The sequence below is a fragment of the Phaeodactylum tricornutum genome, chromosome 15 (genome assembly GCF_000150955.2).
Source record: "Phaeodactylum tricornutum CCAP 1055/1 chromosome 15, whole genome shotgun sequence".
NCBI lineage: Eukaryota > Bacillariophyta > Bacillariophyceae > Surirellales > Neidiaceae > Phaeodactylum > Phaeodactylum tricornutum.
The window spans coordinates 384,592-412,317 of NC_011683.1; the positions used below are offsets into that span (position 1 = coordinate 384,592).

Below are 27,726 nucleotides of genomic sequence, written 5' to 3' on the forward strand. Positions count from 1 at the left end.
TTGTCGAAGGCTGACGTAATCAATATGGTTCTTTTTCGTAAATTGATTAAATAGGACCCGCTACATTGGCGACAAAAAAGTGCCACCTCAGAGCCGCTTGACCCATCCGCGCTCCAAAACCACCACGTTGAACGAAATCCTCATTCTCTCGGCTTTTCCTGTCCCATCTTTAGACAACAACGACATATTTCCTACTCACCCGTGTTCACACCCATCACGGAAGATACCATGAATCGTTTATTCTGCTACACTATAGGCCTTCAAGTTCCTACGTTGGCGTCAAGGCGACAGCTCGTCATGCAGGAGCGGTTGTCTTTCAAAACTGAGCAGAAAGATGAAATTCTCGCTATTTGTGATTCTCCTGTCTACGGGAATTTTCCCAAAGTTAAAAGCTTGTCGACAATGAGCGCCGATGACGATACTGCCTCTACTGTCTCCTCTTTCGATGACTCTCTGTCTGGATATAGTGTAACCTTTGCGGATGAAATTGTCACAGCTGTCTTTGTACGGCCAGCTACGACACGAGAAGAAAAACGAGAGCTGTTTTATAGCGATATCGATTACCGCCGATTTCGATACGAGTCGTATTGTAATCGAGAAATTAAAGACACAGTGGTCAAATTTGCACCGAGCGTTGTGTCAAACATACACGTATATCCATGCGCAGAAGAGAAGGAACTATTGTTCTACTCTGCGACAGACTTGCAAAGGTACGTGGCGAGAAACAATCAGGCTAGAACATTACAAACTGCTCTGGAGTTTTCTCATCTTCTGTTGCATCTCCTCTGCTTAGATTTCTTGACGAATTTGTTTCTCATCTTCGAGAAACCAGTTTATGAAGAAAAAATACTTGCTGCTTTTCCGATCATTGGACCCCCTCCCCCAGCTAGCTCTATGTACCCTTTACCATTATTCCCCGGAGAAACACCCACCTTATGTATACCTTAGACGCAGGCATTCCTTTTGGCTTGACCCCACATGCACGTTTTCATCATTGTTCATCACGCATCGTCGCATCGATTGGGCGACCAAACTATTGTTTCAGCTATTCATTTAGATGCGTGCCATTTATTGGTTTTAGACACAACCCAAGCTTCGAACAAACTTCTTTATTTACAAATAGTAAACTTGTTTCTCTCCTGCAGTTAGTGTTAGTTAGTATCGGATACTGGTAGTAGAAGCAATGGCCCTATGTGTGCGTTCGTAGCTGTCGATAAAAAATAGGACTTCTGAAAAATCGATGGATGGGGACGGGACATTCCAAATGCCGGAATCGAATATGGGCACAACGGAAGAGAAAATATTTCACGACCAGAACGTCAACGCACGCAACGCCAATTCGTGCGGGAAGGTCAGAATGTCTGTAGCGGTCAGACCCAACGACGACTATTGGAGGAAAACGACGGCCCAACAAACAAACGGGATTTTATCGTATATGCAAGTGTCCTCGTTTGTGCAGTCCACAAACCTAGAGACCCGAGTGGTAGTGCTTGGGTCTTGCGCTATCAAAAGGTGAGACAAAGGGATACTGTTGACAGTGAGCTGTCCTGCCCTCCTTTTGATCTCCGGAAGGCTTGGAAACATTGGCTGTGATCGCCGGTGGTCCGCGGGCTGACACCTCCCTTGCTGATGGTTTGCAACACTGCGGACTGGTTAGCTTTTACAGTCATGATCGCAAATCCCTACGTCCAATAGAAATCTCATTTACCTTTCTACTTTGTTGTCCAACAGTATTACAGCTTTTTCGACAGCAATATAAGTATCGTTATCTTTTTGTTCAAAACGCAATCGGCGAATACACTCGCTGTGCTATCTCGAATTGACTCCAAAAAATGGCGCCTGCAGCTATTCTTCGGAGTCACGATTTTGCCGACTCTGATATTCCTCTCATCGATATTGCCAGTGACGAGATTGAGCGCATGAGAAACCCCAAAGACGATTGTCGTCGATATCACTCCTTCCCCCCCGCGTGTCTGGCGCTGTTGATGAGCATTGAAGGTAATCATCGGTGTGTAGACTGTGGGGAGCCCAATCCTCAGTGGGCCGCGGTTCGTTACGGTGGTCTTTTGTGTCTACAATGTAGTGGTGTACACCGCTCTCTGGGAGTGCAAGTATCGAGCGTCCGTTCAATTAGTATGGATGATTGGTCTTTGGAAGAACTTCTTTCGATGTTGGAAGGTGGCAATCGTCAACTCACTGGATTTTTTGAGCGACACGCGCTCTCTGTTGAAGGTTGCTCCGTAAACAGCAAAACAATAACACCCGAAAATGTCACTCGCTTACGCTACAAGACCAAGGCAGCGCTCTTTTATCGGAAACAGATGGAGCTACATGTACAAAAAATCCTAGACTCGGGGCCCTACAGAGGTCGAGAGAGTTCAAGGCGAAATCATTGTCATTTAGAACGACGAAATACGACGCTAGAATGACCCACTTCCTTTTGTCAATGGCTTTTGTTTTTCTGGTTGGGTGATAGTTTTTAATGTGATAGAGCTTTTTAGCCCGTTATCAATACTTTTCGACTGCTTATACGTTCTAAAAGGGGGTTGTTACTTATCCAAGTTACTCCACAAAAGAGTTCACCTTAGCAATTTGTTCTTAGAGTCTTCATGGTTTCCCTACGGCGTTTCACCTTAAGGACTTCTTCGTTGCATATTTCCCGGAATTACACCAGCACCTGTTTTGTTCTACTGCTGGCTTTACCCCAACAACACGCATTTTCTAACTTAGGACAGCGTAACATTCACTCATACTAGAGAAGTGATTGCAGCACTCCGGTTGAAAAGGGAAGAGTCGCCGTCCAAATACACACTGTTTTTGCCCGTTAATGTCATCTTTTGCAGTTCTGCGTTGTAAAAGTCTTTGAAACGGATTAAAGAAGTGGGCTGACGTTCCGTGTCCTGGCAATAATAGAAATCACAATGTACGGCATGTGAAGCAAGTGGGTTCTCTTGGACTGCGTAGGTTAAACTTCCTCGCGAAATAGACAGAATAAGTATGTGCAACAAAATTTATCGTTTGTTTGCTTTGTTCAATAAATTCATAGCTCCAAAAGAGGAAGAATATGCACAGATTCTACTCCTTTCTCATATTAGGTTGACTTTGTATCAGTTTTGGCTCATCACGAAAGAAAGACTCGGTCATTTTCTCGCAAAGCTTCGCGCTGCAACTTCGGGCACGATGCATTTTGCGCTGCGCCCGGCGAATCTCGCCTTCGGAGACTCCGTCTTCAGAAAGTAACTGCCGACGCTCTTCGCAACTCATGCGCAATTCCCGCCGACTCCTGCGAGGCGCACGAGTTGCTTCGTACGTGTCGAGCGACAATAGATTGATTCCGTCAAAGTCCCAACCGAGACTGAGTGGTAACCCATCGTTGCAGTAGGGGTGATCACCAAACACAATGCTGTAGTTGCGAATCTCAATGCTAGCGAAGGAAACAGTCTTTCTGTCGTTCTTGAACTGTATGCGATCGAGAATGTGATCTGTGGTCGTAGTCGAATCACTTCGCGCCAACGAGGAAGACGACTCGTAGTGTGGAGAATTTTGAAAAAGGATTAAATGCCGTTCCTCAACGGCGGGATCGATCGGCTTGGTAGCCACATCATGCTGCCCTGTCTGGAGAACACTGATACACCGTGTTATTCGCTCGCGTCGTCTTCCTCCCATGGTTAGAGTGTGTGAAATTGAACGAGATGCTGATCGAAAAGAATGGTAATCGTAATCACGCTCTGAGCGTAATTGGCGATTGCACAGCCAATGATTTTGAGTAGATGATAATGCGTATTTGAAGCAATTCCGCGAAGCAAAACTCGCTGGCACTTAAAAGAGGAGGAATTCTGGGTGTTGCTTTAGCATTCACTGTCAGTGGAATGATGAACGATTCAGTCACAGTACAGATTGTCGCGATGGAGGCCGAAAAATTATTCCAAGGGTGAAAAAGGAGAAAAACGCTGTCCTCGGGCGCTTTTTGCCTGAAATTCGTTGGCGACCGTAGAATCGGTGGGCAGTTTCAACGCTGGCTATTCTCTGATTAACTGTATCAACTTCGCACGTTTGTGCCGGCACAAAACCATTCTGGCGTGGAGTACTCGAGCAATAAATAAAAGAATCAGATGTGACTGGTTCTGACTCGAAACTGATTCAGATGTCCATATGTTTTTTTGTATCAGTTAGTGCGTGTTTGCGATGATTTGATTGGTTTCGAATCCGAACCGTTCCGCTATCGATTTCTTTCGCCGCACAAGCACATTTCGCAAAGTCGAATGTGTCGCACTTCACCGTTTAGACACATTTTACATTCAATGACATATAATTGCACCAAAGCTCGACGGCGAAGGTTCCCAATGCGCTCTCTGCGTATTAAAAGCAAAGTCTGACTGATTGCGTTAGCTATCAAGAGAACCCGAAGCAAAAGCTCACTCTCGAAAACACAGTGGAATACTCGGCACTCGGATGTCCGCGCGCTTGTGCCGTTAATCTAGATTTTAATGTGTATTTTGGATGTGAGCTTGGTGACGAATCCCGCTACCTCTGTAATTTTGATTATCGCAATTATTATCCCTTTCCATTTTTCAGAGCTAGAGCGTGGTCTTCCTCCTCCCACTTTTTCATGTAAAGAACACCTTATATTTTTCACAGCCATCGTTATGAATGACTTTCTCAGCCTTGTTTTGAAAGTGTCAGTAATGGAGAAGTAGTTACTGCTAGTCAGAGCTACACATACTGACTCTTTTGCGAATTGCTTTTATTTACATAAGTCACGTTGTTGCTAAGAATGACTTTTAGACTTGCCAACTGGCAAGGCCCCTTGTGCAGGGTGAGCAACCCTTTCAAATACCGACCTTAAGACTAGCGTCTGTATCAGCAGCCCGCATACTCCAATCCGTCGCCCTCCTGATTTTACGCCCAAACTGCTGCCGCATCAGCATATGTAACCAAACTTCAGCAGACTTGGATGCCTAGATGGAGCAGCCACATCAGTGTGGACAACAATGGAAATTGTAAGAGGCATTCTTCTTTAGAGGCGACATACATGTGTATTGTTTCGTTTGTTTTCGCTGCCTCCCCACGCTTCTTCTTGGTACAGGTTCTTACATTTCGTGCCAGAAATCTTGGTCGCGAGGACTGCATAGTAGCCAATACCGTACGTCACACATCGTGCGTTGACGGCGAGCAACAGATCCACAAATGTAGCATAGTACGCCGCAGGTTCCCGTCCTTTCTGGAGGTCGATGTGGGCGTTTTCCAGAGATGATTCCCTGGCTACGATACGCATGGAGTCCACAGTTTGGAGCGCCGAACTGTGAACAGGGTCAGCGTGGAGTATTGTAGCATTGGCGGAAACGAATTTGGAACTTGTCAACTCGTGCGCTATATATCGAACCAAATCATTAGAATCCGATAAAAAGTACGTCGGTTCAGAAAGGTTTTGTGCTGCCTGGCGGGCACATTTCAGCGCCTTCGTAGCAGTGGCAATTGCGAAAGCTTGTGTTTCTCCTATCCACGGTAGTCCTGCTTTGTCTGCTGGATAAGCATCATTCTTTCCTTTCACGAAAACATGGGCAGGCGAGGCTTTAGGATGTCGCACTCGGCAGTGAACGGCAGAATAAGATCCTGCAGTGATTTGTAGATCACTGAATACCCGGTTCAATTCCCCCTGGATAGCGGCAGCGGGACGGAAAAACATTCGGAAAATATTGCCGAATGATTCAGTCCAGTGAATCATGTCAGTTTCGCCAAGCGTGCGGAGCCTTACTTCCAGCTGATCTTCGTTCAAATGGCCCAACAAACGGTGCCGGAGGACCTTATGGTTCCGGTAGTGACCGGCGGTAGCTCTATTTATTGCCACATCCATATGAGTGCTCCAAAACTGGTCCGTTGGCTGTTCCGAGTTGAAGTCTGCAAATAGCTCAGGAATATCTCGAGCCAAGACCATGTCTCCGCGAGAAACGATTCTGGATCCGGGAGATGGAAAGAATCCCGGGCGCGTTTTCGGGACGGTCCAGTCTAGTTCATTCGGAATGAGAAAAGATTCGAGGGGTACCGGTCGATGCCAATACAACAATAGAATCCGGTTTGTTTGGTTTGCCAAGTACAAATCCCACGGAAGCTGACCAAGTCGATCATTCAGTCCTCCGCAAAGTCCCAAACAGGTCCTCAGCAGCAAATTTGGAGCGGCGGGATCCGTAAAAAGAAGGTCACCTGGAAACTGAGCTCGAACAGATTGATGCCAACGAAGATAACTCTGAATCCATTGAGGTAATTTCTGGGATGGTCCTTCTTTTGAGGGGATCAAACCGTCATGAGTAGCGACTTCTTCGACGAAGTTCTCTAACGGTATTTGGTGCGATCGTCGAGCAGCTCGACTCGCCCATTGTTGAAAGAAGAATAGGAGCATGAAAAGCATAACAAAAACGAAATAAGGCATCTTTTTTGGCGCCTTTAAATTTGGCCGAGTTCTCGACAGTGAAGTGCGGATTGTCCGATGCATAGCGGAACGGTCGGCATATGTTCTTCTCATGACGAGAATTCTGGGGTAGCGCTGGTGGACGACCACTCAAAGAATCACCATCACGGCTAAGCGGTCGAGAAAGAATGACCAAAGGTAGACGCCCACATTTCGGAAATTCAAGGCGAACGCTGGACAAGAGGCTTCGAAGCGGAGCTGACTGCCAGAGAGCATTTTTCCTAACCGTAATAATGTAAGTGGTAAAAGACTAACTGTAAATACAAATAAAGCGAAACGAAACGTAAATGGTCATGTCACTTTTGAGATCGCAGATTGTGACGTCATCTATGTCACACTACCTGTTCCACTAACCCTGGATTCGTTCACAGAAGGCCATTTCCTCCAAAAAAAGTACTTCCGCAACATTTCCAGAGCGCTTCGCCGTTGTTCCAACACACATGGGATAGATCCTCGCTGTCATTCCATATCAAAGAGCAAATTTATTTGACTCGCTGTTCAACCTTGATTTTCATGTTAGACGCCTTGGGGTCTGATAGTCGTTTGGACATGAAGAAAGATCAAGATCAAAGAGAGGAGATTCCCGGTTCAACACCCGTGCCATCGTCGCTATTATCGACCTCTGCAGAACAAGCATCAATTGATACCATTGCCGGTTCGCTTGATTTTGACCTCTCAAATCATGTTCGAGTCAGTAGACCAATTCTTCGTGTTTTGACTCAAGAAGAGTCACTACAACTTTGCCATCTGAAGCACTCCAGCATGATCTCTTCCGCAAGGCCACCGCACCATGTCAAATTCGACACAGTGGAAATTCGCGCTTACCCCATCATACTTGGATGCAACCCTGCGGTTACCAAAGGACCGCCCTTGACAATAAATTGGGATCACTGCTGCGGAGTTATAGAGCCGGTTGATGAGTACGAAGCGAAGCGGCTGCCGCGCAAGTCGGCAATACTACTTCGGAAGAGCAGCTTGGAGCGGCAGTCGCTATTGAAAGAAGAAGGATTCGGGTCCGATGATTTTCGTATGGCGGAAGCCGCTGTGGATGAAATAAAAAATCGCGAGAGCTTTCCAAGCATGGAAAGTCTGACCTATCTGCCATGATTGCGGAAAGCAAAAGGAAAAAGGCGCAGCACAAGGTCAAAAAGACCGGAAATGGATTTCTAGTGTTTTCTTTTTTCAAAAGGAACACTTCTCGGCGAGCGTCTTCAGCGGCGAGTGCATGACAACTTCGATGTACGAGGTTTCAGGATACACACTAGATTTTTTGATGCATATAAACTTCATAATATTGTTTGATGAGATCTCTTTTTATGCTCCTTCAATTTGCCACGTGCTTTCCTTTTCATTAAACAATTGTCCTCTAACAGCCCGACATGAGGAAGAAATAGTTTCGAAAGAAACATGCTTACGAAGCAAAGCCATTTTATTAGCCAGTATTTCTCGGTATGGTCGAACTTAGATTGTCACGATCAAACTGCCAAAATTTCCGACTCTGACAGTGAATAAACGCGAAACGTTTGTGAAACGAGCCCCTGACCTACGAACAATTTTTCAATCTAAATCCATAGTTGTCTTTGATTCGTTTAAATCTGTCCAATGGACGTTGCAGTTAAATAGTGCTTATTTTGCTTCTAACATCTATTAACAGTAAGTTCAAAAGATGGTCCCAAACATACAAGTTCGTTGATAGTTAGTGCTTCTTGTCATGAAATGATCCATCCCAAGATTGTCCATCCTTGCTTTGTTGACTCCAGAGCCCTTTTTAGAGAAAGACATTATCATGGAAGTGGTTACTCTGCCGAGACGCGGTAGTAGTGTATACGCTCGGTCCAACAGTGATGAATTGGACGACAATATTGGTCCATGCACACGCATTATTCCTGGAAGTCGAATGCTTGACTGGTTTCATATTGAGAAACCAGTGAAACAACGTGACAGTGTCTTCCTAGAGACAGACACAGAGACGATGACCCAAGTGTTGCTTGAAATTGTTGGTGCCATGGGACTTTCTACAAAGCTTAAAGTGGAAATTGATCCCTACTGTATTGTTTCAAAAGAAGAAAGAGAAATTCATCGCACAAAAAAGATTGTCAACGATGCGAATCCTATCTGGACGGTAGAGACGAATTCGCTTTGTGTTGTGGAAGTGAGCAGTCCGAACGATACCCTTACAATTCGTCTGTACGATGGATCGACGATACTCGGTGTTACCAATTTGAGCTCGGCAATTGCAGTCAAATCTCTGAACGGAATGAAGCTACTCGGGACTGTAACTCTATCTTGCGAAGAACTGCTTAGAGGTAAAGGGGATCGCAAGGAATTTGTTATTAAGCCAGAAAATTCCAAAGTTAGCATGCATAAGGGTGTCTTGGCTATGCGCTTTCGACGTGCGTCGCGTTCAGATCTCGAATTCTTGGGGAAAATTCCAACCCAAACCGCTGCGGAAGAGACGGGGTTGGCCTCCGATATCGATTTTAGAAACGTGTTACGGAACAGTTTTTTTCAGTCAGCTCAACGGAAAGGGAAGATGGGAGAAACTTTACACCGTGTCAAGCCTTTTCCTGACCCAGATTGTATTGAAGAAACCACATGGATGACGGTCGAGTCCCTTCAGAAGGAAGCCTTAAAGCCGTCGACCAAATGGGTCAGTGCTGGCTTCGGATCAATGGGCGTTGTGCATGTAGAAATCATTGGCGCGGACAATTTGCCAAAGCTCGACATAAATTTGAATGATTTGACGGATCCGTTCGTTGCAATCGCTTTTGAAGACACCATAGTTCGGACGGACGTTATATGGGACGACTTGAATCCTCGTTGGATGCCATGGTCGACGCGAGCCTTCTGTTTTCATGTACGGCACCCTACATCAATTCTTCAAGTAGGCGTCTTCGACTTTGATGACGGTCCACTTGATTACTTTGATCCAGTGGGTCGTATCGTCATTAATACTATCAACTTCGACTCGGACACGACTTACCTCTTGAAATACAACCTTCATCACGATCCGAGGCAAGCGGACGACGCACCTCGAGGAACTCTCACAATTCGCTTGCGCATTGAGTGGGATGATGAAAGTGAGGCTATGAAAATGTCTTTTATTAGCCCGCCTCGTTTTATCATTAATGTCGAGACCGATAAAGCGTATCAAGTTCTCTGCTACTTGACTAGAGGAGCTGTGGATATGGAAAAGGCATCTGTGGCTTCGGTTAAGCTATACGCCAATGAATTGATTTCGTACTGGAAGAGCTATTGCTATGTCTTAGACGTCCTGTTCGAAGTTGTATTGTGGCGAGGCCGCTTAACAATTGGAGAGAATCGAACAGTTTGGTTCCCTATCCACTCCTTGTTCCTCTTCACAGCGACGACAATTGCAATTGAGCGGCCTACTTGGGTCGTTCCTATTTTTCTCTATACAATATCATGGACAATGCTATCGATCAATTTCTACGCCAGTCGCCATCCCTACCCATGGAAGCGCGTCAAGTCTTGTGAACAGACAAATATGGTTGTCTTGCTGGGACGGTCGGTTCACGCGCCGGTGAAGATATCGCCTAACCAAGGTGTACGCGAAGGTGACATGATTGACAGACTTGACGATGCCAAAGCCAAACGAATGTCGGCTCTAATCAGTGGGACTCTTTTTTTTATGGTTAAGATCTACGGCATTTACAGCAAGACAAGCGAAACGAGCCAAAAGATAACGACTGAAAAATATCATTGGTCATTGTTGAACGGTCGCCTATACTACCTGCACATTTTGTTGAAATCTTTGTGTACGTACATCCGAATAATTCGAAACCTTGTCAACTGGAAGGGATATATATCCAACAAATTGACAATGAACTGCGTTTTGTTGGCGACAATCTGGGTGGTGTTTCCAGTCCATACCTTCATGCTCTGGATGCTGCGAATATTGGCTTGGAGCTTTCTTGGCCCTTGGATGAAAGCTGTTGATGTTCTGTACGTCCACAAATGGTATAAGACTAAAGAGGAACTCCTTAGCGAGGTTGATGGAGGAAATGATGCTGTACCAAATCTTCCTGACTTTGATGCAATCATTGAGAGCGAAATCTTCTTAAACATGGGGAAGTCTGGACGTATTGTTGCTGAGAACAATCTGAAGCTCAAGGCTATGAGAGAAAAAATGTTCGGCAAGTACAGTGAACGTATTCCGGCTTCCGATTCCTCCCGCTTCCCAAGTGTCCCCCTTCCCGAATCGACCGCGGAACCTTACCAAGGCAAATCCTGGGGGGCTCCTAAATTTTGGTACCACGTTCCGGGCCAGCGATTAACGGGAAATATGATATTGGAACGCTCCAAAGATCAATACTTTGATCTGAGTAGTTCGATCGTCTAGATTGCTGATAAAATATATTTCAGACCCATGTTATGCGCAAGACTTACAGTCCAGTTTCCTTTACTCTATTGAAATCCTGTTCCGCAGGCGATCAAACACTTTAGACTGGGTTTCCAGCCAAGCCCCCGCAGGCCACCCTATGATGGGAATGCGCAGTAGTCTTGTGAAGCCACTGTGTAAGTAATTGGGTCGCGACACAACTTCATTTGTCGAGTTCATGCAAAACTCGAGATGTGATGTTTGGGTGGACGGCACGTATTGACAAAAGGCATCTTGACTACCATCCCATTCGTTTGTGGCTTCTTTGTGGATACCATAGCCCGCGTGCCTACCAGTTACCTTCAAGCGTTCCCGTGCGGCTTGAAAAAGAGGCGGATCAATGACGTATGAATCTAGACGACAGAGTTTCCCTCCCTTCTCCACCGTCACCTGGGTAAAGCAATGTTGAAGTGTAGAGGGGAAGGGCGAAGACTCTCCGGATCCCAAATAGTGTAGAACATCTCCCGGAATGGATACCGTCACCACTGTGGCATCGGCAAAGCCGGCGCGACGAAGAAGAGACACGAACAGTTCCGATTTGGGTGTACAGTGTCCACGCTGACGTTGCAGTGTATAGTCCGCCGTTGCCAGGTCAAATTGACGAGTGAAACCAAAGGGAATATCGCGCACAAAATCGTGCAAGGCCACGGCCAGATCGCGTCCCACGAGACCTTGGGCCTGCATAGAAGACACGACGCTCGCAACCGACGTCCAGTTTTTCATCGACAAGATCTCAACTTCTTCTGTGATTTGAGGTGAGTTCTATGTTGTGAACGTTCAGAATGGCCTTGTCAATGGACATTTTTACTCACTGTCAGGAGCTGGAAGCCGTGTTCATTTTTCCTGTCGTGGTCACCCAGGAACAGGATAGAAGCTTGTACCATTAGACCAACAAATAAAACTTCACGAATAGTTTCTAAAAGGGCGGTTCCATCACACGTCACAGTCACAGTCAGTTGCGGTGGCCTTCGCGCACGGGGGAAGACAGACAAAAATTAGTTCCCATGCCTTGTATTTAACTTCATAACCCAATACCCGAGCCCAATCAAGACCGTGTCTTCGCGAGAAGATGCTCCAGTTCGAGGACACTCGTTTCATCGTCTAATTAAATCACAATGGCCAACACCATACAAGCCGACATGTGAGCGCAACTATTGGTATGACGCGCATCTACACTCCAGAATGACGACAGAGTCGGAAACACTAGTACCAGATGTCCGACCGAATCGACGGCAATTGCGTGTGCGCAAACGAAGTCGACCGGACAATGGCTTTGTACGTCTGTCACCATCTGTTGTGCTAGATCTTATTCGTCAACCGCAAGTCTCCTTACTGTTACTTCCTCCGCTCGAAAAAGAACAATTACCGGACGCTGGCGTTTGGACCATCCAAAACGATCTCGTCACAACATCCCCATCATGCAGATCGGGAGTCGAGTTCCTCCCACTGCGTATCGAAGTCGTAGATCGTGGAAAGATACTATTTGGTTCCTACAACGGTGGTGATGTGAACGAAAGTGAAGCTCTTTCAAAAGGTTAGCTTGATAGTTGTGTTCAAATTTATTCGCCTTTGCAAGTCAATGATCGAATCAGTGATACTTGTCACTACCACAGAATCTACATGTGTTGAAGATACCATACTGTTGCCTTCCTACTGAGACTTGCTGGCTTTGAGCCAGATCCGAAATGCTTTCTTGCTGTGAAATGTTTTGGCGTATAGTTCCTAATGCATGTCTTTCTCCTCTTATGTTCATAGATGTCATTAGTTTACCTGGATTCTTTGATTTGGAAGAAAATGAACTGGTGACAATAGAGGTTTTGCCATTCGTCGCCAATGCACCCGAGCTCTGGGTGGAACCGTTGACGACCGCTGATTGGAAACGTTTGGAACGGGGGGCATCCTGTTTAGAAGATGGAGAGTTTTTGCGTCAAATCACTGTCGTCTATAGCGGGCAAATTTTGTCTCTGACAGTGAGTCCATCAGAAACAGCCCAAGTTCGAGTATTGACTAGAAATTTTGTGCCCCCCGAGGAGCCTTCTTTTTGGCCCGAGGATTTGAATGACCGCCCGACTCGATCCCGCATATCTCACTACAGCCTTCGATTAGTGGCGAGTACGCAAGTGGTTATAGTTCCCAAGGTCGCAACCGACGAGACTGTTTTAGAAAGTCCTCCTTTTAGGTTGGCTGCGTCATACGACGACTACGCACAGGCAATGCACGCACTCGCTGATACACTGGATCTCGTGGAATACGGAAAACTTCCCTGGAATACGGCAGCGGTTCATCCAATTACCTTTGCAAAGCTACCAGGCAACGACTCTAATGAACAAGAATACGCCGCAACTCTTCGATCATGTAATTCTGAACATTTGTTAAAGCCCAAGAAGTTGTCCGTTAGATTGGTCAGCTCCGATTGCGTTCCCAACGACCGTGTGGGTACGTACATTCTTACAACTGTATAAGTTTCATTAGCAGCTATTCGATGAGGAACAAAACCATGCTAATTCCGAGCGCGTTTTTGAAGAAAGAAATCCATTATGGATTCTGAGAATGGTAGTGGGAGAAATGTGTATTTTCGGTTTCACTTTGCGGACAGCTTACTAACGAAGCGTTCCTTGTTGTTTATATTACAGCGTTGCATCCTTATACTCGTATATCCCTCGGTTTGGATCTCTTCGTTGATTGCGTAACTCTTGAGCTCATAAGTCGGTTAGAGGCAGATCGGTACATTGATAATACAGAGATCTTCATGCACAGTGGCTCGATAAAAATTGGGCTTTTTCCTATCCGCTTCATATTTCCTCGAAGAGACCACCCTTGGTGCGAGCCAGAACCGCTGAGGCTGCTCTCTGCTTCTGCCGCCACACTATCAAATTCCAAGGAAGAGAGAAAACAAGGGGATAACTCAACACGACACAGCAAGCATTCATTGGTCGATTTTGTTGGCGACGGTGCGATCGTCTCACTTCCGCTTGAGGAGGGCTCAAGTACCAGTCTTTACCGACTTTGCGTTCAATTTTTGGAAAAGAGAGATTCATCTGGTGATGAAAGCTGTCTAATAAGTTTAAAGAGGCTACACTTTCTTTCACAGCAATCCCAAATGATCAAGAGCAATAGAATATCAGAATCACCAATCGTTTTTCATGATCACAGCGATACTGAGCTACTAGAGGACGCAACTAGCTCGCTGGTGAACTTGCTACCGAGCGCCACTGTCATATCCAGTGGTCTTATCCAACGCGCCCCAACATCTGTTACGAACGCAGGATTTGTCCTCCAAGGTGGCAAAGGATCTGGCAAGACCCACACAGCGTTAATGATTGCCGCAATACTGAGGTTGCGCCATAGCCACGCCACTTTCTACTTGAACTGCCAAGGTTTAAAAGATCAACTTGCAATACGGCTCTCTGACATTTTGAGGGAGTTTGATGATATATTTGCAATGGCAAGACGCTCATCACCGTCCGTGTTGATACTTGACGACCTTGACCAAATGATTACAAACTTTAGTGAAGGCGACAGCTTTAAGGACGAAAGTCTTCAAGCTCAGCATACAAACCCAATTACGTTGGCACAGTCGCGGTTGATACTGTCTCATTTGCACAATTTGGTAAGAAACACGACCGGAAAAAAAATATCTTTAATCGTTTCATGCGATAGTGGGACGGACTCAACGCTACCAGCTGCCCCTACCGCCAAGGTGATAGAGCTACCAATATTAGGGAAGAAAGAGCGCTGTTCTCTTCTCTGCAACATGCTACACTCGATCAATGCAGTTGGAGTTCGCCGTGAAGAACTTGACCTGAGACTGGAACCACAGACAGATGGATTTCGTCCTCGTGACGTCGAGCGCGTGGCGACGCGACTGTCTAGATCGCTTGGCTCGAAAAACGTTTCTCACATTGCTATGAGACGTAAATTGGATGACGTCTTGAAGGAGTTTGTTCCGTTGTGTCGTCTTTCTAGTGAAACACTTGGACCTATCAAGGAGGGATACGTTTGGGAAGATGTTGCAGGGTTGTTTCGTGCCAAAGAGGAACTCGTTTCAACAGTTGTTCGCCCTTCCATCTACACGCTAATATATCAACGAGCCAAGGTTCAGCTGCCGCGTGGGTTACTACTCTTCGGACCTCCTGGATGCGGAAAATCACTTATTGTTCCAGCACTGGCAAAGCGTTGCCGCTTTAGCCTCGTTCTGTGTCGCGGTCCTGAGCTTCTTGACAAGTACATTGGTGCATCAGAAGCCAAAGTTCGAGATCTCTTTGACCGCGCTGCGACTGCCGCTCCTTCAATTTTGTTTCTTGACGAGCTGGATTCGTTGGCACCGCCCCGAGGATCTGACCATACTGGTGTTACAGATCGTGTTGTCAATCAGCTCCTGACATTTTTGGACGGAGTCGAAGAGAATTCCTCGAAAGGCCCGCTATATGTCATTGCGGCGACATCTCGGCCGGACAAAATAGATCCTGCATTGCTTAGGCCTGGGCGACTCGAGAAGCACGTCTACGTGGGTCTTGCTGAGGACGATGCAGAATGGGCAGATGTTTTTGAGAAATGCAGTCGACTCTACAAATTCCATAAGGCTTTCGAAGTTGACCTCGCTTCGGGAAAGTTACCACGCGACTTGCTTCGACGCTATGGCCACCTCCGACAGCTGTCGCCTGCCGATGTTTCAGCCGCCTTTGGAACGGCGCAATTAAATGCCATCCATGAAGCAATCACTTGTGGCAAGAGCGATGAACCAATCCTCTTGAGTCTCAATCATGTTCAAGAGGCATTTCGCACGACTCGGGCATCTCTAGCCGATAGCGAGCGTAAGATGCTTGATGTTATTTACAGAAAGTATCGAAAGGATTCCTCCAAAGCAGTGGATCTCAACGATTCAACCTCGCTAGAAGTGCCCTCTCAGCGCACTGCTTTGCGCTAAACCCGAAGTGTAACTTTGATAACTGTAATTGTATATTGTTATATCTACTCGTTTTTTCTGGAAAGTAGACTCTCTGAGAATTGCCTTCGCTGAAGGGTAGACGCCCTTACAGTTTACCAATGTCGTTCACTCCCAGGAAAGATGCGATGTCCACAATCAGATTTCATGTTGTCTAATTACTGAAGATACTTGATTCTAGTGAGTTCGTCAATAGAAAGGTCACCAGGACTCAATGGCTTTGTTGGAGAACTTTGTCGGGCGCAAACGTCCATGGAACAAACCTTACTAATGTAAAATAAGTAGTTGTTTGAAGCCTTATTCACTGTCATATCAGGCTGGTTCACATTAGTGATAGTTTTCGTCAGCGAAATGCCACCATCCACGTGTCCGTACTGTAAAAGCAAATAAATCTTTTTAGGTGCAGAACTGTAGAGAGGACAAACATGGACGAATGAAAACGATGAAACTTACGCCAGCCGAGATTCAGCGTTCACTTTCCTTCGAAACGACAACGGCGTGTGACCGTGAGTCCTCAGTGGATCCTGTGTATGGTAGGCAGGCTTCCAGGCCGCACAAATGCTTTTTGTAAAAACCTCTTACTCTGTCCACGGACCATATACTACGATTCGCCGTCATAAGAACCCGCAAGAATGAGCAAGGTGCAAGGAACAGTCAAATGGTTCGATAGCCGGAAGGGTTATGGCTTTGTGGCTCCCACTTCAGACAATTCTCCCACCGCAGAGGAGATCTTCGTCCACCAGACGAGTATTCAATCCGAAGGAGCTTACCGAACGTTGGTGAGTTATATTGAAATGAGGGAATCTGCTTTGTCCGTTTTTGGATCTTGTTCCGACTGTGTAAAATTACTACTAGTTCCTGCGAATATGAACGTAAGAGGTCCGTTTGACGCTATTTTGTGCCACTAGGATTCCACATTCCAATGAGAGAAGGTGTTTTTCGAAAGACTGGGACCCTCGAAAGTCTTTTGGGTCTTTTGATGGCATTTGAAGTCTTCTAACCCCACGACTTTGTGCGATAGGTTGAAAACTCAGAGATTGAGTTCGATGTTGAGAAAGAAGCAGAGTCGGGTAAATTTAAAGCCATTAATGTGACGGCACCCGGTGGCGGTCCTATCAAGCCTCCACGTCGCACTCGCTCGAAAAAGGTTCCAAATGAGGATGGGGTCGGCGAAGACGTCGAAACCCCAGCTCCTGAAGAACCACACTCACGCGGTCGTAATCGTAAAGGAAGGCGTAAACCAGACGGACCGCCCAAGCAACGCACCCCTTTCTTTCACGAATCGATTGCGGATGAAGCGAAAACTCAGATCCAAGCCAAAGGGTTTGAATTAGGCGATAAGAGTACGGTTGACGTTTCTTTCGGCGACAACCGTATAAAGCTAGGTCAAGGCGGTTATGCGGGACTTGCTCACGCCAGTGGCATGTTGGCCGAAGGTACCTATACCTGCGATAACAAGGGACTTGTCTCCTTCAAATGGGAGCGCGCCCTAAAGTTTGGAGGCGGTACCTGGAAGCACTCTGATACTGGTGATTTACTTATGAAACTTTCTCTAACGGAAGGTAAGCCCCCTGAGTCAAATTGATGTTCGAGCTTTACGTTTTTGCGGATTTCTTAGAACAATGTGCTCGCTTTTCTTGTCCTTGCTTTGTCAGATGACGTTAGTCCGGTAACGCCCGGTGAAACCCCTGAAAGCCTTTGGGGTGCGGGTAAGACAGATCCAAAAGAAGCCTTGGAAGCGAACGGCTTTCAAATGCGCCGTGCTGTCCTGACTCGACCGGTCCGTGGTCGTCGGTCGGCTCCTCCCTCCTCCTCCGCTGCCGAGTGATATGACTTTGCTTCCGATTGTTAGTCCGATAGAATGAAACGTGAAGAGCACATGAATACGCCTCGGAAGTTGGTCAATAAACGCTAGCTACCATGAAAGGAGATTATTAGGATTTTTCTTCTTGTTGTCAAAACGAGGTACGGGAGAATTTTTCTTTCCTTTTCTGATTTTTTACCTAGCTGGTAGTCGAAGACATCTTTTAGAATAGCTAGAGTCGGCGCTTTATTAGTATGGTGGACCTCGAAAACCATTCGTAGTCGATGCTTGTCACCGTTGGATCGACAATTGAGTTTGAACTTTGTTGGCATGGCTAACCTACCATCGCAGTCGGGTGCTTATTACCGTTAAATCGACACGCGTTCTCGGTCGACGGTCTTACTGTTAGACTGTTGGCTTACAGTTAAGCTCTATGTGTCTGGAAAAAGGGAGACATTTATGTTGAGCTTCACACCCAAACACTTATTAGGAAATATAATGTCGTCACCTAGTCGTACCACTTTTGATGCTGCTAATTCCAGCGTAGATTTATACCTTGTGACGTCACCGATTCATGGCAGCCCGTGGACCAGCAGATGTTCTGCTAGTTCCAAGATAGCCATGGAAAGATACTGGAAAAGACATTCCTCAAGTTGGAAACAAGCTGGCGCTGACAGCTCTGTTTTGGATTTTTGCGAGCTCAACCGGTAGCACTTTCTTTCTACGATCACAATCAGTTGATTTGCCAAAAAGATACCATGAAGACTGCCGTTCTCGCCTCCCTTATTGCCACAGCTGCCGCCTTTGCCCCGGCTCAGAAGGCCGTTACGAGCACTGCTCTTAGTGCGTCCAACTTCGAAGACGCGCTTGGTGCGCAGCCTCCGGTAAGTAATCGGTGATGCCTTTCGGAATATTCTTCGCTTCGGGTTCGGCAGGATTCGTCACTTACATACGTGCCCGAATCTTTTTCCATTATTTCCTTTCCGACAGCTCGGATTCTATGATCCTTTGGGCCTTTTGGATGGTGCCTCCGAATCCAAGTTCGAGCGACTTCGTTACGTGGAACTCAAGCACGGACGTATCTCCATGCTCGCCGTTGTCGGGTACCTCGTCACCGAGGCCGGAATCCGTCTCCCCGGAAACATTGACTACTCTGGTACCAAGTTCACAGACATTCCTGGTGGATTTGACGCTCTTTCTGCTATCTCGAAGGAAGGTCTCGGACAGATCATTGGCTTCATCTTCTTTTTGGAGATGATCATGCGCCCCATTGGTGGACGTGGTGAATTCGTCGGCGACTTCCGTAATGACGCCATTGACTTTGGTTGGGATACCTTTGACGAGGAGACCAAGCTCAAGAAGCGCGCGATCGAACTCAATCAGGGCCGTGCCGCTCAGATGGGAATTCTTGCCCTTATGGTTCACGAACAGTTGGGCGTGCCGATCATCCCTTCGCTTCCTTGAAAGGTTCAAGTTGCTTCTCAACTTCTACTCGCTCGGAAATTAGTCGTAGAGCGAATCCTTAACAATAGCAGTTTTGTTGAATCGCTTTCATTTGCAATTGTGAGATATGATGTCGATAGTACCGGGTGCTTTTGTTGAATTTATTATGAGCTTATTACCAATAGATTGTGCCCTACCTGAAATACCAGCGGCAACAAAAGCTGGGACACCATTGCTCGCAATGACAAACCTTTCCGGTAAAGGTTCTTAACTACTGTCAGGAGCGGCATGAGTTATCTCTTTCTTTGAAGTGTCGACTTTGCGATCTGCCGCGTCCTTTGGCTGCCTTTGGCTATTTGCAACGGTCCCGTTTGATCCATTTTCATTGTTTGCTTCCGAAGGTGCCTCTTGGTCATTTTCCTCAACTTGGTCGTTTCCCGAAAGTACTGAGCTGGATATGATGCTCAAAGCAGACTCAACCGACTTCTGCAACGTTTGCGGAAGCCAACTGTTTTGCTTCGTGCAATCATCGCTTTCGTCATTGCCCAAATTTTCATCGCGATGGCTATTCAATTCCAGCATTTTTTTCCATTCCAAAATTTTTTGGTCTTCAAAACGATTGTGAATGCCGCTTTGCTGTGCTCTCTGCTTTTGGTGTCGCAAAGTTCTCTCATCGTGAAGAACTTTCTCCCGTGAAGCTTCCAGTTTTTCAATGCGATCCAAAAGAGATTGTATATCGTATTTCTCATCTGATCCAGAATGCTGATATGATTCTTTTTCTTTAGAAGTATCTGATACCGTGATTTGCCCACGTGCCTTCAACGAGTCAGGCTGTGACGTGTTTTGAACGTTTTCCGAAACTTCTCTGACAGCTTCATTTCTTTCGCCCGTGGCCAAGCTTTGGAATAGTGTAAAAAGCTCTCCAACAATCCTCGAAGCTTGCTCAACAAATCCTTCCTCCCTCGGGGGTATCAATTTTTCCATATTGGCCTCCACAAATTCTTCGCCCATGGCATTCTTTATCTGTTCAAGTTCTTGTCTTTCATAAAACTCATACATCAAACGCTTTCCCCGAAGTTCACTGTACAAGGCGAACAGCAGGCCAGGTAACATTGCGTACATTATATTCCAAAACCACCAGCGGGTGTCCATTACTAGCTTTGGTTTAAGAGGCCGCGCAGCCTCGGTGGACTCTTTCAATAGCTCTTGATTCCAAAAGGAGTATATTCTTGACTGAATAAAGCCTATACGATTCTCTGCGGTGTTCAGCAATGCATACATCTTCTTTTTAGAAAATATTTCATCTCGAGGAAGTTTATTGGTTTCCACAAGTTGGCGTTGGCGATCACGGACCGTTTTCCCCAGTAGTCGTTTTTTGTTCTTGGGGTTGCGCTTTGCAGCAAAGTTCCTCCGCACAGGTGTTTGATTTGGTTCCAAAATATCCTTCATCGCAACATTATAGCGATTGAAAAGAACGGTGCTAAGACATTGCCCAGAAAAAAGGGACGGCCCACGTCGTATCGCACTGAACATACGAAATACAATTTTTTCCCTACACAATCGAGATGAGACTACTCAAAAGCCGTGCCCTCGTATTCCAATATCCTTCAACAATCATGCAGCACATAAGTTCATCGTCACAATGGCACAAATCCAAACGGATATCTCGCTTTTTTGGAAACAGTATTTTGACAAAAGTTGTGTTTTCACGGTGAATATCAGTAACGCGGGAAGCATGACACGACAATGTACACGCAAAGGCAGTTGATTTTGGTGTGTGTGCTTTATTGCATCCGGGAGTAAACAACTGATGCGACAAGTGGAAAACTCACTAGCTACTGCATGCGCGACAATAAACTCCAAAACGGTTCTCTCTCTAATGTAAAAACAGTTATGATTCAAGGTGTGGCAGGTGGGCTGGAGAATCCTCGTTCTATACGAACAAATACGCCTAGCGACTTGTGATGGCCACAGCGGCTTGTGTAGGCCGAAAAATATGAGATCCCCAAAATTGGGGGGTACCGTCTGATTGGTAGATTGTGGTGCGATACGTGGATGCTGATCCTTCACTCGAGGCCAGTGATGAGTCCGTAATGGAAACGTAGTAGTCCGATTTGACATCAACGAGACCGGGTGGCTGGGAACGACTATTGGCCACCGCAAAGTCGCGAACTTTGATGTAGCCAATGACACTGCAGTACGCCGCTGACAAACCGGTGATCAGCATGCTAGCAACCCACATGAGATAAAGTGGGCGGGAACCGCACCATCGGACCTCTATAGCCAAGGAATCGTCATCGATTTGCGCATTTTTGTACCGATCTTCATCGACCTGATCCGAACAATGGCCAACAATAAATACTGACAGCCACGTAAACATAATGCAGACAACAACGCTAAGCTTCCAAGGACACGACCTCGGTCGCATAGACTGGTAACCCGAGGGATATACGTATTTGATCGGATCTCCCGTATAGGCATCCCCATAATGCTCTTCGTACGTTGCATCAGGCATTTCCGAGTCAATTGAAGATGGTAGGGCGGGCAAAGGGGTAGTGCGGTTGGACACATTACGCGGTGACAGCTGAGACTCGGAAATTGATGCCCCTGGGTTTCTTTCTAGTGATCCTTCGTTCTTCGTCAGAGATAAAGGAGTATGGACCCTTTGCGACTCAATATCGCGCGGTATACCATCCGGCATGGACCGAACTTTAGGGAGTCCGGAGGGTGCTAGGGGAGAATTGATTTCAGATTCGTAACTCCATGTGTTTGTTCTTTGTAGCATCATTCGTCCATCGTCATTGGACGTCCCAGACGCAACTGTCTGTGAGTATTCGTTGACAGCGTACTGAAACATGGGATGTTGATGTCGAAGACCTTCTGGGGTTTGTGCGGAAGGGGTCAATCGCTTCTTCAAAGACCGCTTTCGGCCTATTCCAAGGATTCGTACCATCCGGGTGTACAACAGTAGCTTTGCTCGAGTCACAAGGGTCGCTTAGAGGCTTTGTCGTAGTCGAGAGAGAGAATTCAATACTATGGATAGGGAGTGGAGCTTCTTCTCGTCTCGTTCATGGTTACCTCCAACGCTTACTATTTGTCTTTTCGTAGAGTTACAGTGAACAGCCCCACACTCCCTTTCGGCTACTAGTTTTGTCGAACGATTACTGCGTGCGCGTCATTTCTTCATCGGTTCCGGGTACCACTACGTTTCGACTCTTCATAACTCCCGCCGGACGACATGAAAACTTCACAATAGTGCTACTTTTCAGGTTATGGAAGTCACAATCACTACAGTTCGACCATTCTTCATTCCAAATAACCTCTCATTCTTAATTTCAAATACCCTACGAGCGGTTCCAATTGGTTCACCGCAATCGCATAGTACACTGAAATGTCGCTCTCCACTGCGCAAAATGATTTATTGCGGCAGCTCGGAACATCACTCGACAACGGCCTGACAACTGACGAAGCTTCAGCCCGCCGCGAGCAAGATGGCCATTTTAACATCGTCACCCCACCCATCAATTGTCCTGCTTGGGCTTGCGTGTTACTTCCCTGTATCAAGCACGTACCCTCAATGAAAATTTTTGGGCAAATCAAACCGGACGATGCCGAAGTATTGCGCAATAGCAAATGGGTGCGGTACGATTCCGGATCCCTCGTCAAGGGCGATATTATTCGTTTAGAAGAAGGCGATATTGTACCTGCTGATTGCGTGGTTCTGACGGTTGATTCGGTGGACGAGCTGTTGGTGGATGTTCGGTATTCTACGGGGGAAGACAAACCAAGGAGTGCACAACCCACTTCGGCAACAAATCCTTCCGCCGTAGCAGCTACAGCCAAACCGATTCAGCTCTTCTGGGGTGGACAGGTGGTACAGGGATCAACGCGTGCTGTTGTAACGGCTATTGGACCAAATACTTTGACAGCTTCGTTGATTCGGGAAAGCAAGTTTCCTCCGAGAGGTAACGTAATGCAAGAGAGGGCGGGTTTTTCGGAAGATGTGGAATCTGGCATTGCTTTGATCGGACAAAACGAAGGAATTCAATAGCTGTTGGACCCCCAGCTTGCGACAACTTCGCAAGGACAACAGCACCTGATGATTGCCCGACAGGGACCCGTAAACACTCCGTTTCTACTGTGCGCTCTCAGATTAACGGCGTCGATTTATTGTGGCGGGAAGAGCTTCGTTACGTCTTGCGCCTCTTTACGAAGTCTGCTCAACAAGAACTCACTGTCCAAGAATCGCCGAGAAGAACGCGAAAGTATCAATAGCTTATTCCAGATTTTTGTGATGTTAGCCTACTTGTAAAGCAGCGGAGGTCTGTCATGACGGTGTAGTGGCTGGTTTCGCTCCGGAAATTAAGTTCTGGTTTTATATCTCAACATAACTAGAGATAAAGTTACAGGCACGTTACTGTAAGTCCGCAGATTGCTAATGCTTTGCTTCGGTGTCCGTAAAGCTTATGTTACTGTTCTAGATTAGAGTGGTATCCACGATTTTCAAACGAAAGTGACATATTGCGAATTGTGCAGTATCAGAAAATCTCCAAAGCAGGAGCATACATTAGTTTGGCCGTATTGCAACGAGTAGCTCTCCTGAAGATGCAAGTAATAGAGGCTGTGAGCGTGAATAATGAATTTGCCTGTTTAGAAGCTGGGGATCACATCTCGTGCTCCCCAAAAGTCTCTCAGTAAATCAAGAATGTTCCTATTTTCGAAAACATTGCTATTTATTTAGTTAACCGGCTTCGTCCTCCCATTTAAATAAAGATTTTCAAAAATGACACCACCAACGTCCGCAAGATCACGATTCGAGAGGATTCTTCTTTGTCCCAACCATGGATGACCTCTCCTATTAACACGTATATGAAGTACCGCTGCTGGTACCCGGAAAAGAGAGGACATTCCTTGTGGGAGAGTCATCGATGCGCTGCCAATCGAAAAAAATGCCAAGGCGAGAAAAGCGCAGTTCGTTCTTATAATCCAATTTTGAGTTTCAAGACATACTCGTTGCTACCTTCCCACCTTCCCAACCAAACCACTCGCAACCATGTCTGATGAAGAAGATATTGCTGCCCTTGTCATTGACAATGGCTCCGGAATGTGCAAGGGTAAGAAAGAACGGCGTCGCAATGGTTCTGAGGTGTTGACGAAATCGGACGGTGTTGTCAATCCTTTGCCTACATTGTCATTGCGAGCGGATTGTGATTACTGGAAATGGAATCACTAGAGCGTTTGATTGACAACGGAACGCCTTTATGGAATCATTTGCAAGAAAGAATGATCAATGCCAGGGTCAAAGAGATTTCCTTAGACGGATACCAATGTGGTAACCTGCCGTGTAGCATGAGCTACGTCGTCACTTAATCTACTGCCACGCTATTGCAATTTTGGTCTAATCGCGTCTCTTTTCTCGTTTCATAGCCGGATTTGCAGGAGACGATGCCCCTCGATCCGTATTCCCTTCTTTGATCGGCCGTGCCCGGCAACCCGGAATCATGGTTGGTATGGAACAGCGTGACGCCTACGTCGGTGACGAAGCCCAGGCCAAGCGTGGTGTCCTCACCTTGAAGTACCCTATTGAGCATGGTATCGTCACCAACTGGGACGATATGGAAAAGATCTGGCACCACACTTTCTACAATGAGCTCCGTGTCGCCCCCGAGGCCCATCCAGTCCTGTTGACCGAGGCTCCCCAAAACCCCAAGGCGAATCGTGAACGCATGACGCAGATCATGTTCGAGACCTTCAATGTCCCGGCCATGTACGTCAACATTCAGGCTGTCCTTTCGTTGTACGCTTCTGGTCGTACCACAGGATGTGTTCTCGACTCAGGCGATGGTGTGTCCCACACTGTCCCCATCTATGAAGGATACGCCCTTCCGCACGCCGTCATCCGTCTTGATCTCGCTGGACGCGACTTGACTGATTACCTCATGAAGATCTTGACAGAGCGTGGTTACTCGCTGACAACAACCGCCGAGCGCGAAATTGTCCGTGATATCAAGGAATCTCTCTGCTTCGTCGCTGTTGACTTTGAAGAAGAAATGAAGAAGGCGTCTGAGTCATCTGCCCTTGAAAAATCTTTTGAACTTCCCGATGGTAACATTATTGTCATTGGAAACGAACGTTTCCGTTGCCCCGAGGTCCTCTTCCAGCCTAACTTGTGTGGTTTGGAGATGGATGGTATCGCCGACTCCACCTTCCAGACTATCATGAAGTGCGATGTTGATATCCGTAAGGATTTGTACGCCAACATTGTTCTCTCTGGAGGAACTACCATGTTCCCAGGAATCTCCGAACGTATGTCGAAGGAAATCACTGCCCTGGCCCCCGCCTCAATCAAGGTCAAGATTGTAGCCCCACCAGAGCGCAAGTATTCCGTCTGGATTGGAGGATCTATTCTCGCCTCGCTTTCGACCTTCCAGTCCATGTGGATCTCCAAGGAAGAATACGACGAATCTGGCCCGTCGATTGTGCATCGCAAGTGCTTTTAATGATTTTATTTATTGTGTGGGTTCTTTACATATGTTGGTAGCGGCCGTGAGGGAGTTGCCTCTTTACGATAGTATCTATTGGTTTCTATAATTGGTTTTCATAGGAAAAAAACTGCTTGTGATTATCCCGATCTCCTCCTTCTCGATTTCGGTCCCGACAACAATGTCGATATACGTACCAACTTGTTGCCCTTGTAGTCAGATATTGTGTGTGTGTGTGTTTCGAATGAGCTTTTCCGACGAGTACAGCGTTGTCAAACTATTTCCCCAGTGTACAAATGTAATGATTGCTTCAATAACTCATGGAAGTGGCGCCAGTGGCTCGTATTCTGAAGTCTCTTCCAGAGTCCGTAGAAAGCCTGTGACGTCGGCGTCGTCCTGGAAGGCCGCGTAAACAATTCGACCTTCCGGCATATTTCGTGGCCACCAGCACGTACGACCAGCCATTCCTGTGATGATCGGAACAACCACTGTTCGGATCACAAATGTATCCAACAAGACGGCCGTAGTGAGGACAAATGACCACTGATACAACACAGGACTGGCGCTGAACATTAGCGATCCAAAAGCAAATGCCATTATCAAACCGGCAGCCGTAATGATGCTTCCAGTCGAATGTAAGCCTGCAGCCACTGAGGACTTGTGCTCGTAACCCTGATTTCGATATTCCAAAATGCGGCTCACTAAAAAGACATCGTAGTCCAGTGCCAGTCCCACGACTATACTGAATGCCATTATCGGGACGAGCCAGCACATTTCGTCTCCGACCGAGGTCAACACACGAACGTGCGACCAATTGAAAATCCCTCTCTGGAAGACTAGAACAGAGAGTCCGAATGAGAAACCAAGCGTTAAACCAATACTCAAGATACTACGAAGTGGAGTGAAGATGCTGCGGAAGAAAAGCCCCATAAGGAGAAATACAACAACCGTAGTTATGGCAATCATCGTTGGAAAGGCTGCGTGTACCGCTTGCACAGAATCGAAGGCGATCGATGCCGGTCCTTGTATGTGTACCTTGACACCTGACAGCATGCCTTTTCTTTCCATCTGTTTAATCGTCGCCCGTGCACCTTCTAACCAAGCAATTCCTTCATCCGAAAAGGGACTCACTCCAAGTACAGCGTCAACGTACGTAGAGTAACGATCGTGGGATGTGACGACCTTGTCAATCTCATCGATAACATGCATCAGTTCCGAAGGACAATGAGGGCGGATGTTGTTACTGCATACTTTGGACATGGAATACAGCAAGTGAGGTACACGCGTATTCTTGATGATCGCCACGCCTGTGTAAACTGCTGCGCGAGCCAGAGGCTTCTGGAGGACGAGCAGTTCTTCGTCGGCCTCGTTTCTTTCCGCATTTGAGTTCGATAGTTCCGTTTGCGTACGATTCTGAATATCCTGTTTTTCAATACTGGCGAGATGGACCATACCTTCCTGAGTGTCATCGTCCAAGGCAATTAGTTCTTCGATTACCATGTGCATGGTCTTAAACCCTTCATTGGATGTCATTGTGAGGTTGAAAGCAGCGCCATCGAAAAGAATACGATAGGGATTCAACCGTCCTTCGCCAAGGGTGGCTCCAAGGCTGTGAAACGTTTTAAGCGAGGGACTGTCCGACGGCAGGAGTAAATCGAAGGAAAGAGATGAGTTGATTTTGCTGCTAAAGTACGCCACTGGAAGTAGCAGTTGACACGTAATCAGCAAGATGATCACACCGCGATAAGAATGCAGAAGTTGCTTGGCCATGCGAAACCATACCGAAGGCAGCGGTGGAGAAATGTTCTCCATGCTTGGACTAGCCATTCCGTCTCGGGAGGGGCTCGCTACTATTGTGGCATCGTCTTCACGTTCATCGCTGTCTTCTTGGTCAACAGAACAGTCAGAGTCACTTTGATTATCCACAATCCATTTGCCAACATCGGTATAGAGCAATGCTGGCACAACAGTTAGATTGACTAACAATGCACATGCAATAGCTACAGCCGCACCAACCCCAATTGACTGTAACATTGAGAGAGGTAGACAACATAGGCCCAGAAATGTACACATGAGCGTCAGTCCGGAAAGAAGCAGAACGTGTCCCCCATGACGTAACATATGAGCGACCGCCACTCCTCGCGACCTTGTAGCCGCAAACTCCAAATAACGAGCCAGAAGAAA

General features: G+C 46.7%; 14 protein-coding genes across 14 annotated transcripts; 9 read left to right on the forward strand and 5 right to left on the reverse strand.

Moving 5' to 3' along the window:
* The first annotated feature begins 178 nt into the window (after window positions 1-178).
* Window positions 179-1,055, forward strand: PHATRDRAFT_47898 (predicted protein). The gene is made up of 2 exons (XM_002182177.1): window positions 179-710; window positions 794-1,055. The coding sequence occupies exons 1-2, from the start codon at window positions 229-231 to the stop codon at window positions 837-839; spliced, it is 528 nt and encodes a 175-aa protein (XP_002182213.1). The 5' UTR covers window positions 179-228; the 3' UTR covers window positions 840-1,055.
* Window positions 1,056-1,433: 378 nt separating this feature from the next.
* On the forward strand, window positions 1,434-2,429 carry PHATRDRAFT_47899 (predicted protein; the record flags this gene model as incomplete). Its single annotated transcript, XM_002182178.1, has 2 exons — window positions 1,434-1,512; window positions 1,732-2,429. The coding sequence occupies exon 2, from the start codon at window positions 1,833-1,835 to the stop codon at window positions 2,427-2,429; it is 597 nt and encodes a 198-aa protein (XP_002182214.1). The 5' UTR covers window positions 1,434-1,512; window positions 1,732-1,832.
* A 568-nt stretch (window positions 2,430-2,997) lies between these two features.
* On the reverse strand, window positions 2,998-3,903 carry PHATRDRAFT_47900 (predicted protein). Its single transcript, XM_002182347.1, has one exon. It carries the CDS (start codon window positions 3,664-3,666, stop codon window positions 3,076-3,078), a length of 591 nt encoding a protein of 196 aa, XP_002182383.1. The 5' UTR covers window positions 3,667-3,903; the 3' UTR covers window positions 2,998-3,075.
* Window positions 3,904-4,829: 926 nt separating this feature from the next.
* On the reverse strand, window positions 4,830-6,793 carry PHATRDRAFT_47901 (predicted protein; the record flags this gene model as incomplete). Its single annotated transcript, XM_002182348.1, has 2 exons — window positions 5,033-6,793; window positions 4,830-4,958 (listed from the first exon to the last, which is right to left on the reverse strand). Exons 1-2 carry the CDS (start codon window positions 6,518-6,520, stop codon window positions 4,830-4,832), a joined length of 1,617 nt encoding a protein of 538 aa, XP_002182384.1. The 5' UTR covers window positions 6,521-6,793.
* Window positions 6,794-6,929: 136 nt separating this feature from the next.
* Window positions 6,930-7,772, forward strand: PHATRDRAFT_47902 (predicted protein). Its single transcript, XM_002182179.1, has one exon. It carries the CDS (start codon window positions 6,980-6,982, stop codon window positions 7,571-7,573), a length of 594 nt encoding a protein of 197 aa, XP_002182215.1. The 5' UTR covers window positions 6,930-6,979; the 3' UTR covers window positions 7,574-7,772.
* Window positions 7,773-8,167: 395 nt separating this feature from the next.
* PHATRDRAFT_47903 (predicted protein) lies at window positions 8,168-10,829 on the forward strand (the record flags this gene model as incomplete). Its single annotated transcript, XM_002182180.1, has 1 exon — window positions 8,168-10,829. The coding sequence occupies exon 1, from the start codon at window positions 8,253-8,255 to the stop codon at window positions 10,827-10,829; it is 2,577 nt and encodes an 858-aa protein (XP_002182216.1). The 5' UTR covers window positions 8,168-8,252.
* A 60-nt stretch (window positions 10,830-10,889) lies between these two features.
* PHATRDRAFT_38235 (predicted protein) lies at window positions 10,890-11,591 on the reverse strand (the record flags this gene model as incomplete). The annotated part of the gene is made up of 1 exon (XM_002182349.1): window positions 10,890-11,591. The coding sequence occupies one exon, from the start codon at window positions 11,589-11,591 to the stop codon at window positions 10,890-10,892; it is 702 nt and encodes a 233-aa protein (XP_002182385.1).
* A 3,283-nt stretch (window positions 11,592-14,874) lies between these two features.
* On the forward strand, window positions 14,875-15,390 carry PHATRDRAFT_14397 (predicted protein; the record flags this gene model as incomplete). Its single annotated transcript, XM_002182181.1, has 1 exon — window positions 14,875-15,390. A coding segment is annotated over one exon (516 nt), but the record flags the coding sequence as incomplete, so codon positions are not given.
* A 992-nt stretch (window positions 15,391-16,382) lies between these two features.
* On the forward strand, window positions 16,383-17,641 carry PHATRDRAFT_47905 (predicted protein; the record flags this gene model as incomplete). Its single annotated transcript, XM_002182182.1, has 3 exons — window positions 16,383-16,592; window positions 16,835-17,375; window positions 17,469-17,641. The coding sequence occupies exons 1-3, from the start codon at window positions 16,446-16,448 to the stop codon at window positions 17,639-17,641; spliced, it is 861 nt and encodes a 286-aa protein (XP_002182218.1). The 5' UTR covers window positions 16,383-16,445.
* A 703-nt stretch (window positions 17,642-18,344) lies between these two features.
* On the forward strand, window positions 18,345-19,176 carry Lhcf10 (protein fucoxanthin chlorophyll a/c protein). Its single transcript, XM_002182183.1, has 2 exons — window positions 18,345-18,501; window positions 18,608-19,176. The coding sequence occupies exons 1-2, from the start codon at window positions 18,376-18,378 to the stop codon at window positions 19,079-19,081; spliced, it is 600 nt and encodes a 199-aa protein (XP_002182219.1). The 5' UTR covers window positions 18,345-18,375; the 3' UTR covers window positions 19,082-19,176.
* Window positions 19,177-19,202: 26 nt separating this feature from the next.
* Window positions 19,203-20,751, reverse strand: PHATRDRAFT_47907 (predicted protein). Its single transcript, XM_002182350.1, has one exon. The coding sequence runs from the start codon at window positions 20,591-20,593 to the stop codon at window positions 19,328-19,330; it is 1,266 nt and encodes a 421-aa protein (XP_002182386.1). The 5' UTR covers window positions 20,594-20,751; the 3' UTR covers window positions 19,203-19,327.
* Window positions 20,752-21,011: 260 nt separating this feature from the next.
* Window positions 21,012-22,013, reverse strand: PHATRDRAFT_38240 (predicted protein; the record flags this gene model as incomplete). The annotated part of the gene is made up of 1 exon (XM_002182351.1): window positions 21,012-22,013. The coding sequence occupies one exon, from the start codon at window positions 22,011-22,013 to the stop codon at window positions 21,012-21,014; it is 1,002 nt and encodes a 333-aa protein (XP_002182387.1).
* A 438-nt stretch (window positions 22,014-22,451) lies between these two features.
* Window positions 22,452-23,502, forward strand: PHATRDRAFT_47908 (predicted protein; the record flags this gene model as incomplete). The annotated part of the gene is made up of 1 exon (XM_002182184.1): window positions 22,452-23,502. The coding sequence occupies one exon, from the start codon at window positions 22,452-22,454 to the stop codon at window positions 23,109-23,111; it is 660 nt and encodes a 219-aa protein (XP_002182220.1). The 3' UTR covers window positions 23,112-23,502.
* Window positions 23,503-24,022: 520 nt separating this feature from the next.
* Act2 (actin/actin like protein) lies at window positions 24,023-27,439 on the forward strand. The gene is made up of 2 exons (XM_002182185.1): window positions 24,023-24,174; window positions 24,488-27,439. Exons 1-2 carry the CDS (start codon window positions 24,114-24,116, stop codon window positions 25,558-25,560), a joined length of 1,134 nt encoding a protein of 377 aa, XP_002182221.1. The 5' UTR covers window positions 24,023-24,113; the 3' UTR covers window positions 25,561-27,439.
* Window positions 27,440-27,726: the final 287 nt, after the last annotated feature.